The sequence below is a fragment of the Desmodus rotundus genome, chromosome 13, assembly GCF_022682495.2.
Source record: "Desmodus rotundus isolate HL8 chromosome 13, HLdesRot8A.1, whole genome shotgun sequence".
Classification (NCBI taxonomy): Eukaryota; Metazoa; Chordata; class Mammalia; order Chiroptera; family Phyllostomidae; genus Desmodus; species Desmodus rotundus.
Genome location: NC_071399.1, coordinates 23,041,235 through 23,054,675, shown reverse-complemented (window position 1 = coordinate 23,054,675; position 13,441 = coordinate 23,041,235). Strand labels below are relative to the sequence as shown.

Genomic DNA, 13,441 nt, shown 5'->3' with positions numbered 1-13,441 from the left:
CATTTCTAATTTGAAAAGTGCCTAATACTGATTATACTTTATGTTAGTAAACAATGTCAATGTTAACATAGAAAGGAGAGTACAAACCTACAGTCCAAGATTTTTTAACCTTTCTTATCAAATAGATATGTAGCCTAATAAATACATTCTGCAAAAACTCAAAAAATAAAATAAAACAAAACTGTGTTCTTTGGCTTTACTTGTTTGGCAATCTAGCTTGTAACCTATACTTTTATTCTCTTTCATATTATCTTTCATTAATGAAATTTGAAAAACACTGACTTGCTTCGCCTCGGTGCCCATCATCCAAACTTCCAAACTGTCCTCTCATTTCTGTGCAGTTAGGAGGAGCAAACCCTTTGTCACAATGGCAATGATCAAAATTGTTGCAAATCTGAAATAATCCAAATACAGAATCACTTTTATGTACAAAGATGGTTCTCAATAGAGACCAATGAATATCCTATACTTGTGCAACAGATACTTACTTATTCCAGAGAAATTAGCCATTCTAGAGGATTTACCTTACACAGACAAATTCAACAAATTTTCAATTTTCTCTTGAAATTATCTATACCTTAAAATGTATCTAGCCACCTTGGTCAAATAACAATTGATCATACAGGTGTGGGTTTATTCCTGGGCTCTCTGTTCTGTTCAATTGATCTATTTGTCTGTTCTTGTGCCAGTACCAGGCTGTTTTGATTATAGTGGGCTTATCATAGAGTTTGATATCAGGAGTCGTGATACCTCCAGCTTTGGTCTTCTTTCACAACGTTGCTGAGGCTATTCAGGATCTTTTATATTTCCGTATGAATTTTTGTAATATTTGTTCTAGTTCTGTGAAGTATGCCATTGGCATTTTAATAAGAATTGCCTTGAATCTATAGATTTCTTTGGGTAGAATGGCTATTTTAATGATGTTAATTCTTCCAATCCACGAACATGGTATATGCTTCCACTTATTCGTATCATCCTCGATTTCTTTCTTCAGTGGCCTATAGTTTTCCAAGAACAGGTCTTTTACCTCCTTGGTTACAATTATTTCTAGGTACCTTTTTTTGTCACAATAGTAAATAGAAGTGTTTTCTTAGTTTCTCTTTCTGACAACTCATTACTAGTGTATAAAAATGTCATCAATTTCTGTGTATTAATTTTGTATCTTGCTATTTTGCTGAATTCATTAATTAGGTCTAGTAGTTTTTTCTTGGAGTCTTTAGGGTTTTCTATGTATAATATGTCATCTGTGAACAATGACAGCTTTACTTCCTCCCTTACAATTTGGGTGTCTTTTATTTCTTCTTCTTGTCTGATCACTGTGGCTAGGACTTCCAGGACTATGTTGAATAAGAGCAGTGAAAACAGACATTCCTGTCTTGTTCCTGGTCTTTAAAAAGGTGGTGAAAGCACACAATGCAGCAAAGACAGTCTCTTCAATAAATGATTTGGAGAAAACTGGACTTACATATCCAAAAAAATTAAACTAGAGCACAAACTTACACCACACACAAAAATTTAAAAAATGGATAAAAGGCTTAAGTGTAAGTCACAAAACCATAAAAATTTTAGAAGAAACATAGGTAGTTAAATCTCTGATACTCAATGTAGAAATATTTTTGCCAATATATCTCCTAAGTCACAGCAAAAAGGCAGAAAATAAACAAATGCGACTAGATCAAATTAAAAAGCTTCTGCACAGCTAAATAAACCATCTGCAAGACAAATAGGGAACCCACTGCATGGGAGAACATTTTTGTCAATGATACACCTGACAAGGATTTACTCTCCAAAATATACAAAGAGCTAATACAACTCAATGCCAGGAAGACAAACAACCCAATTAAGAAATGGGCAAAAGACCTGAATAGACACTTCTCCAAAGAGGACATGCAGAATTCCTATAGACATGTGAAAAAATGCTCAACATTGCTAATCGTCAGAGAAGTGCAAATTACAACTTCAATGAGATATCACCTTACATCTGTCAGAATGGCTGGCCATCAATAAAACAACAAAAACAAGTGTTGGCATGGATTTGGAAAAAAGGGAACCCTAGTACACTATTGATGGGAATGCAGAGTGGAGCAGCCACTGTGGAAAACAGTATGGAATTTCCTCAGAAAACTAAAAATGGAACTGCCTTTTCACCCAGTGATTTCACTTTTGGGAATATACCCCAAGGATCCCAAAATAGCAATACAAAAATATATATGCATCCCTATGTTTATGGCAGCACTATTTACAATAGCCAAGATTTGGAAACAGCCTAAGTGCCCATCCGTAGATGACTGGATAAAAAAAGCTGTGGTACATTTATACAGTGGAATACTATACAGCATTAAAAAAGAAAACCCTCTTACATTTTGCAACAGCATGGATGGACCCGAAGAAAATTATATTAAGTGAATTAAGCCAGTCAGTGAAAGAAAAATACTACATGATCTCACTTATATGTGGAATGTAGTCTAATGAACACAACAAACAAATGAACAAAATAGTAATAGAAGCTTAGATACATAAAACAGATTGATGCCTCCTGGCTGGTGTGGCTCAGTGGACTGCGTGTCAGCCTGTGAACCAAAGGGTCGCTGAATCAATTCCCAGCCTAAGGCACATGTCTGGTTTGCCGGCCAGGTCCCCAGTAGGGTGTGCGTAAGAGGCAACCACACATTGATGTTTCTCTCCCTGTCTTTCTCCTTCCCTCCTACCCCCTAAAAATAAATAAATAAAATCTTTAAATAAAAACAGATTAGTTCCAAAAATGTTGGATGGGGGGGATGAAAGATGGTGAAGGGTTTAACCAAGAACATTTTTGCACAACCCATGGACACAGACAATAATAATATGGGGATTGGCTTGGGAAGGGGAGGAGGTGTTAGGTAGTGGTGGGGAATGGGAGAAAAGGCAGGAACTGTAATGGCATAAAAAAATAAAAAATTAAATTAACAAAAATAATAAAATTCCTAAATAAATAAATAAATAAAAATGGCATGTAGCTTTTGTTGCCAAATCTTTTTTTTTCATTCTTTCAACTATCCCCACAGCCAAACCCAAGAATCAGTAATTACAACTAACATGCCATTAATTGTCATGTTCTTGCCAGCTTCACAGAATATCCCAGATTATAAATTAACAAGACTCCCAAGAAAATTCTAATAACCCTTATTTACCAGTTTCTGCCTTCGCTCTGTGAAAATATGATGATTTTGGTGATATGGTAATAAATAGTGTTTTAGTACATACATCCCACATATTTAACTTTTTATACATCCAGAATCATTTTAAATGTTCCTACTTTATCTTCTCTAGTAAATAGTTTGGCAAGGTTTCTTTGCAAAATAATATTAAAGCTATAAATCACAAACTGTTAAGTAACACTAAGTAGTATGAAAGTGATTTAAAAAATTATTCAAATAATTTTGTAAATCTTCAAACTGTTTATTGAATTTTCAAAGCATGTTGCTTAAAATGAAAATTGCAATTACTTACTCCACGGCTATTGCAATGTCTAGAATTGTCGCATGAAGTTTTACTGAACATGTATTTAATCTCTAGGCACTGAAATCTGAGACACATCTAAAACAAAGCAAAAGGAAGTGAAATATAAACTAAGTCAAACAGTCAGATCACATGTATTGGTAATTCATAAGAAAAATTAAAGAAAATGCCAGAATTCATATTACCAAAGATTGGCATAAAAATCTAAATAATAAAGTAACAGTGAGTACACTGAAATAAATGTAAAATAGGTTATTTATCTTCAGATTATAAAGACGTAATCACATATAAGAAGTTGGAATTTTTATTTTCTTATTGTCCATTACCAGAAGTCCTCTTAGAAAGATAAATTTCTGGAAAAATAACTTGATTAGTTCCTTGAGGAACATTTTTTTAAATGTCCAGGCTGGGCTCCACCTGAGACCACTATATTAAAGTCACTTGGGGGCAGAGTCCAGGCAATTATTGTGAGCAGTCAGTACTGAGTACTGTCTGAAGGAGAGTTCAAGTCTTATAATCGTTGGTGTGAGGATACTCCCATAACCACACCCAAATCAGAAGTGTCTGAAATCTGGCTGAATAGAAGCCCTACCAGTGGGGATGTAAAGAAGAAGCCACACTGAGACTGGCAGGGCAGGTAGAGACATGGAACGGGCTGGTCCCACACCCATGTGTGGTAGATAAATATAGGGAGTGATATCTCAACTGTGGAGGTCCTGCCTGAGGAGCAAGGGGTCCCAGCCCCACACCGGGCCCCCCAGTCCAGGGTTCCAGTGCCAGGAGAAGTCACCATAACTTCTAGCTGTGAAAACAAGCCGGGATTGTGGCTGAGTGAGACAGAGGGCTTCTGGAGTCCCAGGCAGTTTCCCTTAACCTGGAGGAGGTTGCAGCTGATATGAGAGATATAAACAAATTCTTTTCTTAAATATTGTTACATATATTGGGTGCATGGGTTCAAGGTCATGACAAGCTTAAATGTTATGGCTTAACATTAGTCACATACAAATACACCCAATATATGTAACAAGTAACAATATTTATTTTTTTGTTTTTTTTTAATTTTTATTGTTATTCAATTACAGTTGTCTGCATTTTCTCCCCATCCCTCCACCCTCCCCCTTGATTTTGTCCATGTGTCCTTTATAGTAGCTCCTTTAAACCCCTCTCCCCACTATCCCCTCCCCACTCCCCTCTGGCTATTGTTAGATTGTTCTTAACTTTAATGTCTCTGGTTATATTTTGTTTGCTTTTTTCTTTTGTTGACAAGTAACAATATTTTAAAAAAGAGTTTGTCTGTATCTCTCAGATCATCCACAACCTCTGCCAAGTTAAAGGGCCCACACATGGACTTACTCAGACTTACTCCCCCTGAGCTCCAGCGCTGGGGCAGGAGCTTGAAAAAAAACAGGGACATACAGGGAGAAACTAAATTGTCTAGCATCATGGTGAGAGCTGGGGGCGGGGGCAGCTTACTACCACACTAAAGTGCTAGCAGAGGCAATTGTTCCTTTTCTGAGATTGCCCCTCCCACAGGGCCAGCAGGTGGATGCCATATCTGAGTCTCCATGAACATGGCTCGCACTGCTCACCCCACCCTGGGGACTCCCTGAGACCCTGCCCCACCCAACCTGCAGGCCCACCCAAGCTGTTTCCAGGGACTTTTCCATACATATGGCCTCCCTTGCCTCATGCCTCAGACTTCCCTAAAATCTCTCCAACAAGCAGCATTTGGCCTCTGGTACCTCTTGCTAAGTGGCCCAAGGCCTTACACCAGCAGCAGCCAGCCTTGGCTTGCAGCTTGGCTTCTCCTGAGCACCTCCAAGCCCAGCACAAGTAGCAGCTACTGTCACTGTCAAGAGGAGCCTAAGTACACACAACCAGTAAATGCAAAGTGGTCCGCTGGGCACAGTCCGGGTAAAGGACATTAAGTAAAAGCTAAGAAAACCTGAATGGAGTACTAGATTTAATTAATAATAATGTATCAACATTGGTTCATTGATTATGACAAATGTATCAAAGGACTCATGGACTACAGTTTGGTGGTTGCTGGGGGGAGGGGTGTATAAGGGGACTAAATGGTAATGGAAAAAATGCAATAGAGATTAAATCAAAAACAAATATTATCAGGTTTCACTGTTGTCGGAGGCAAAGCCTCGTTGACAGTAAAAAAGGCTTTCACAAGTTGTGCTGATGGATTTCATCCCAGCCTTGTTACTGCATCCTGTCCTGGCAGCAGAGACTTGACAGGGAGCTAAAGGAACCCTTTTAGGACAGATAACTAACACTCTGCCCAATGCTTTTACTTATGATAACATGTGTTCTTCGCTAACGCCTTAAGAGAGATTGCTGATGACCTGATCTAAACTGCTAAAAAGTCCAAAAACTCTTTTTAAACTTAGAAAATCAGTAGGTGGCACTCTCCCATAAAAGGGTAACTCTGTAAGGCCTTCCACCATTATAATATATATATATATATCTCATACATATGATATATCATGTGTATAATATATATCATATGTATGATATATATATCATATTAGTGTTAGATGTTAATAGCACAGGAAACTGGGTGTGTTGTCTAAGGGTAGGGATGGGCAAGTGGGCAAGAGGGAAGAGGTGATGGTATGCAGTAACATTGGATGGTTGTGCAACTCTATCAGTTACTCAAAAGCAATGAATTGTACACTTATACCATAGGTGAATTTTATGGGAAAATGATACTTCAATCGGGTTGTTGTTAAATGCCTTGGTCGGTATATTGTCAAAGTGAGTATAACCATAACGAAGTATTTAAAGCACTTATAATTCTGTAGATCTAATTACCATCTCAGGACCACATGTAGAGCCGTCTTCCACAAATGTCTCATCTCTGTCTTCAGGCTGAGAATATGTCGACTTTGTGTTTTTAAGTATCCTGTCTGTGTTAAGATACGTAGATACACACATTTCTTCTCGTACATGTGTATAAATCACAGATAAATTTGCACGTGATATTAATGTTTTATGTGGCCAGGTACAAACTAATTTTCCACACAGCATGTGACTAGAAGCATAAGGCATAAAACATTATCTTATTATTCACAGAGACTGCTCATACATCTAAGTTAAAAATCTATTTTACCAACTTAAATCTATGTTTCAAGAATTTCCACTCAGTAAAATGTTCTGAGCACACCAGCTTAAGTATGATGGGGCTTTTTGTTTTATGAGGCAATGTGGCAAGGGAAAAAATTAATGATTTTTGCAATCTGACAGATGTCACCTTCTGATATTTAAGTAAATGGTTGCTGGTCTTCAAATTTTTCGTTAGTGAAAAACGGAATAACTCTTACTATATATGTTTGATGTATTAAACATATTTATAATGTATACTGCATATAAACTACTTGATACAACATCTAGCTCATTACAACAATACACGAGCAATTTTTATGGTCATTGTAACATCATAGGCTCATGTTATTTGTAGGCAATGGGTAATATGCCGTTCTCAGATCATGGAACAAAGAAAACCTGGCATAAAATATCATTTTAGTGAGCACATGACAATATATTCTAGGATCCTAACAACATATAACCTACATTACAAACAAATTAGAATTGTCTAAATACATACGGAAATGGACAATAGTAACTGCCACAGTTTCCATATCTGTCTCCTGCTGAATTTATTTCTTCAAAACAATCAAATGGAGCGCCTCTAGAAGCTAAAAGAAAAAATAAGTAGATTATAATACATAATTCCAATTATCATTAAAGAAACAATAGACTCACTCTAAAATCATAATGTGATCCCTAGGGAGATTACCTAGCCAGCAGACCTCCTCCCACAAAATGCCGAAGTGAGTGACATCAGCCCTGAGACGGCACAGAGAGCCCTCCTTTCCAACAAACCCACATGTATTTATCATTACCTAGCATTAAATAGTGGTTTGGGGTAGATCTAGGATTAAATTAAGATCCCCTCATTTTAAGCCTGCTACACTTTCTTCTGCACCAAGCAAAACAGAAATGAAGTAGTATCCATAATGAAATATGGATAAGAAGCCCAAAGACCACTTAACTCGTCTTGTTCCACACTGGATTCCTCATCTCTGTTCCCAAGCATCCTAACATTCACTAAATAAGACCTGTTGAATTTTAAAATTAGGAAAACATCAGTGTTTATCTACTTAGGCCCTTTTATATATTTAGTTATGTCTAATTTTAAAATCATGAATAATTTGAATGTATATAATAGGTGCTTCATTACTCAGACGTGGTGATTTACAGGTGCTTTGGGTGAATCGTGTTAATCACATGTAATAAGAACAATCTTTTGTTATCACCACTAATTGACAAGGGACCTCCCTTTAGCAATTTCACATAGTTTCACAGTTGGAGAACATTATCTAAGACTTTCACTGTCTCTCCTGAAAGACATAATCCATACATATTCAGGGTGCCACCAGACAGTCACAATAGATGTGTGAGCAGAATCCACAGTAATCAGCCTTTTCTCTTTTGAAAAGACCTACTCTTGAACTCACCCGATAAGTAGCTTCTGTTTGCTTTACTCCAATCAAAATGCTGTTTTGATTAAATCTAATTTAAACTTGACAGTTCTCCCAAATTCTATATGAGGCCACGATTGGGATGGTAGAAAATTTAAGGGGGTAGGGGAACAAAAGCATAAGTATCCAATAACATCTTAATGCATTAAAAACATCAAACATGATTGCAAGGAAAATCCGTAATGAACACTAAATCGTAGACAGGGTCAGTGTTGCATGAAACCTTGCTCTACAGTGCCATTTGAACAACCTTTCCCACCCACCCACCGTTCCCGCCAGGGCATGGGAACCACGTCAGAGAGCCACCGCTCGGAACAACCCAACATCCTCTATTTGAGGCTCGGGATGGCAGGTATTTCTGCATTGTTTTCTTGACACCCAAGGCCCACTGCCCTGGCAGACTTACTCCTAGCCAGCATTTTCTTTCCCTACCAAAATTATGGCTGCTGTAGTTCTATCACCCAATTTTCCTGGAGCCTGAGAGATTTAAGCATATAGTTACCAACTTTCCTGTTCTTGCCTAATTTGGCAGGCTTCAAAATGAGGTCACCATAAAACCCAAATGAACAAAGAAAGACAGTGATCAGAAATTTGGGACACTGTAGGACAGAAATTTGACACTCTTACAGCAGCACTTAAGTCAATGGGGTTCCCTGAACCCCGGGGGTGGAAGTTCCTTGAAGGACAATGCCAACAGCTGGTCACATCAGGAGTGACAGTGACCTGCTGTGGGTGGGAATGGTCTTGAAGGAGATTCTGGGAAGGTCATGAGATCAAGAGAATGCATTCTGTACCTGATAGGGCCGAGTAAAGGTCAATAACTGAGGGGTTTCATTTGTTTTGCGGGGGGCGTTTCTGTTTTGTTTTGTTTCCTATGTGGCAAGACGACTCTCCAGAAGTAAGGCGTTGATTTTGTGTACTTTTATATACTTGTTCACCTTCGTTGTTAATCCCTTGTAATTCACAGTCTTTCCCACATTTTATTACCAGAAGCAGGTCTGCGATAAAGGTAGGCAGGTATCTGTGTTTCTGTTTATGGGGAAGGAATCCCACTGTCTTGTACTTTGCGACATTGATCTCAATGCTCAAGAATACTACAAGCAGCTATTCCTAAGTTTGACCAGCAGCTGAAGTATGAAGTATAAAGTATAACCAAAATATAGCATCTTAGGTCCCTGTGATTATATATATGAGACAGGGAGAGAAAAGGTCTAATTCCATAAAATGCTTCCATGTATAAATACTCCAAGTGCCACCTATCACTGGAATGTCTAAGGGAGCTTAGGAATAGCAAAATATAATAAAACAGGCTCTGGCTGGGGGGCAAGGGGTCCGATAAATACATCTCCCAGTGTAAAGTAGAGGCTGCAGCCAAATGGAGACCTACACTTGGGTGCCGAGGTTGAAGCTATGAAACTCAGTAGCACTGTTGATGGGCATGTAAACCGGGGCAGCTACTATGGAAAACAGTATGGAGGTTACCCCAAAACTTGAAAATAGGACTAAATAGATCCAGCAATCCCACTTCTGGGTATATATTCAAAGGAATTGCAATCAGGATCTCAAAGAAACAGCTGCACCCCATGTTCACTGCAGCCTGAGTCACAATATCCAAGATCTGTAAATAACGTGAGTGTCCACCAACAGCTCAATGTAAAAAATGTGTGTGTACATGGATCTATACAACTGAATAGAATTCAGCCATGAAAAGAACGAATTCCTGACATTCAAAGTGCTGAAAAGAACAAAAACTGCCAACAAAGAATACTATCCTGGGCAAAACTACCCTTCGGAAATTAAGGAGATGTATGATCAAAACCCGAAGGACTTCAGAGCCAGTGGACCTCCTGCCACAAAATGCCAAAGTGAGTGACGTCAGCACTGAGACGGCACAGAGAGCCCTCCTTTCCAACAAACCCACATGTATTTATTATGTATTTGGTCTATTTAATATGTTCAAGGAAGAACAGAAGATGGGAAAGATAGTTTCCTAGCTTCAAGAAATTAAAGATTTAGATGTAAATACACAAAACATGATGTTAAATGAGTAAAACACTACTAGCTGATGGGCTTCAGAATAAGTAAATAATGCAATGAAGCTTTTACAATTTTTAGCTGGGTTATTTTAAAGAATCTTAGAGATAGTTTCTAAATATCAAGTGCATTAGGTATTTTGTTTGGTTTTCCAGATTTCTCACTGTGTTAAAACATACATAATACAAAGTTTACCATCTAAAGAATTTCAAGTGTACAGCTCAGTGGTGCTAAATACATTCACAATGCTATGGGGCCACCGCTACTATCTATGCGATTGCTCTCTACATCTATTAAAACTGAAAGTCTATACCGACTTAACAATGACTCCCTCTTCCCCCCTTCCCCCCTTCCCCAAGCCACTTGCAACCACCATTCTACTTTCTGTGACTATGACTTTGACTGTGCTAAGTACCTCGTATCAGTGAAATTACACTGTGTTTCCCTTTTTGTGACTAGCTTATTTCATTTAACATAACGTCCTCAAGGTTCGTCCATGATGTAGCATATGCAAATTTTCCAGCTTTTGAAGGCTGAATAACAGTTTGTTATATTTTTTTTAATTTAAATATATTTATTAATTATGCTATTACAGTTGTCCCATTCCCCCCCCCCACTCCACTCCATCCTGCCCACACCCCTCCCTCCCACATTCCCCCCCCATAGTTCATGTCCACGGGTCATACTTATAAGTTCTTTGGCTTCTACATTTCCTACACTATTTTTACTCTCCCCCTGTCTATTTTCCACCTATCATCTATGCTACTTATTCTCTGTACCTTTGTCCCCCTCTCCCCCTCCCACTCCCTTATTGACAACCCTCATGTTCTAGTTGTTTGCCTAGTTTGCTCTCGTTTTTGTTTTATGTGTGGCCGTTAATAACTGTGAGTTTGCTGTCATTTTTACTGTTCCTATTTTTGATCTTCTTTTTCTTAGGTAACTCCCTTTAACATTTCATATAATAAGGGCTTGGTGATGATGAGCTTCTTTAACTTGACCTTATCTGAGAAGCACTTTATCTTCCCTTCCATTCTAAATGATAGCTTTGCTGGATACAGTAATCTTGGATGTAGGTCCTTGCATTTAATCTTGGGTAATGTAATTATGATGTGCCTTGGTGTGTTCCTCCTTGGGTCCAGCTTCTTTGGGACTCTCTGAGCTTCCTGGACTTCCCGGAAGTCTATTTCCTTTGCCAGATCAGGGAAGTTCTCCATTATTTGTTCAAATAAGTTTTCAATTATTTGTTCTTCCTCTTCTCCTTCTGGCACCCCTATAATTCGGATGTTGGAACATTTCAAGGTGTCCTGGAGGTTCCTAAGCCTCTCCTCATTTTTCCAAGTTCTTGTTTCTTCATTCTTTTCTGGTTGGATGTTTGTTTCTTCCTTCTGGTCCATACCATTGATTTGAGTCCCAGTTTCCTTCTCATCACTATTGGTTCCCTGTACATTTTCCTTTGTTTCTCTTAGCATAGGCTTCATTTTTTCATCTGTTTTTCGAACAGATTCAACCAATTCTGTGAGCATATTGATAACCAGTGCTTTGAACTGTGCATCCGATAGGTTGGCTATCTCTTTCTCGCTTAGTTGTATTTTTTCTGGAGCTTTGAAGTGTTCTGTCATTTGGGCCATTTTTGTTTGTTTGTTTGTCTTGGCACGTCTGTTACTTTAAGGGACGGAGCCTTAGGTGTTCACCTGGGCGGGGTAATGCTGGTCGCTGCGCTGTGACGCTGTACGTGGGGGAGGGGCCGAGTGGGAGCAATGGCGCCTGACTCACTCTCCTCCGGATTTCAATCTTTCACTCCGATATCCACAATCAAACTGGGCCCCTCTGTTGCTGGTTCCCGAGTAAGAGGGCCTGTGCACACTCTAGGCCCCTGTGGGTCTCTCCAACAACCTCTCCTGTGAGGCTGGGAGTCTCTCCTGCTGCTGCCCCAACCCCCAGGGGCGCTTTCAATCAGAGGTTTGAGGCTTTATTTCCTGAGCTGGAGCCCAGGGTTGCACGGTCTGCTTCGCTGCCCGCCGTTCGTCCGGTTTATCTGTGGGCGAATGTGGTGCCGCAGGGTGCTACCCGCCACTCTGCCTGCCCCACTCTCCGCCACTCTGAGTCCGGCCCTCTGGGTTTATCTGTACAAATGTGGGGCCGCAGGGTCTGCTAGTGCTCGGACTGCCTGCGCCATTTGTCCCACACTCCGCCAGTCTCAGTCCCACCACAGCCACGCGAGTCCTCTCCACCCTGGTGCCCATCTTCGCCCCTCCTACCAGTCTGGATGTGTTTATTTTCTATTTCCTTGGTGTCAGTCCCCCTTGCTGTTCAATTCTCTGTCAGTTCTGGTTGTGCGAGGAGGCGCAGTGTGTCTACCTACGCCGCCATCTTGGTTCATATTTTTTGTTTATATGTATATGTCATATTTTGCTTTATCCATTTATGTGTCAATGCACTCTTGGCTTGCTTCCAAGTTTTTGCTCTTGTGAATAATGCTCTCAATATGGGTATGCAAATATCTCTTACAGACATTACGTTCAGTTTAGGGGGTACATACCAGAAAGAGAATTACTGGGTTATATGCTAATTCTATTTTTATTTTCTAAGAAGCCTCCATAGTATTTTCAACAGTGGACGTACCATTTCTTTTCTTTTTTTTTTTTTTTCTCTCTCTTTTTTTTTTTTTATTGTTATGCAATTACAGTTGTATGCCTTTTCTCCCCATCCCTCCACCCCACCCCAGCTGAACCCACCTCCCTCCCCCCTCTCCACCCTCCCCCTTGGTTTTGTCCATGTGTCCTTTATAGTAGTTCCTGTAATACCCTCTTCCCACTATCCCCGCCCCCACCCCCCACCCCCGCCCTGGCTATTGTTAGATTGTTCTTAACTTCAATGTCTCTGGTTATATTTTGTTTGCTTTTTTCTTCTATTGCTTATGTTCCAGTTAAAGGTGAGATCATATGGTACTTGTCCCTCACTTCCTGGCTTATTTCACTTAGCATAATGCTCTCCAGTTTCATCCATGCTGTTGCAAAGGGTATAAGCTCCTTCTTTCTCTCTGCTGCATAGAATTCCATTGTGTAAATATACCATAGTTTTTGGATCCACTCGTTTGCTGATGGGCACTTCGGTTGCTTCCAGTACTTGGCTATTGTAAATTGTGCTGCTATGAACATTGGGGTGCATAGGTTCTTTTGGATTGGTGTTTCAGTGTTCTTAGGGTATAATCCCAGCAGCGGAATTACTGGGTCAAAGGGCAGTTCCATTTTTAGTTTTCTGAGGAAATTCCATACTGTTTTCCACAGTGGCCTCACCAGTCTGCATTCCCACCAACAGTGCACAAGGGTTCCCTTTTCTCCGCATCCTCTCCAACA

General features: G+C 39.6%; 1 protein-coding gene across 1 annotated transcript; it reads right to left on the bottom strand.

Annotated features, from left to right (window-relative positions):
- Positions 1-247: 247 nt before the first annotated feature.
- On the bottom strand, positions 248-7,199 carry LOC139440489 (putative disintegrin and metalloproteinase domain-containing protein 5). Its single transcript, XM_071220144.1, has 4 exons — positions 7,115-7,199; positions 6,322-6,541; positions 3,490-3,576; positions 248-394 (listed from the first exon to the last, which is right to left on the bottom strand). The coding sequence occupies exons 2-4, from the start codon at positions 6,535-6,537 to the stop codon at positions 248-250; spliced, it is 450 nt and encodes a 149-aa protein (XP_071076245.1). The 5' UTR covers positions 6,538-6,541; positions 7,115-7,199.
- Positions 7,200-13,441: the final 6,242 nt, after the last annotated feature.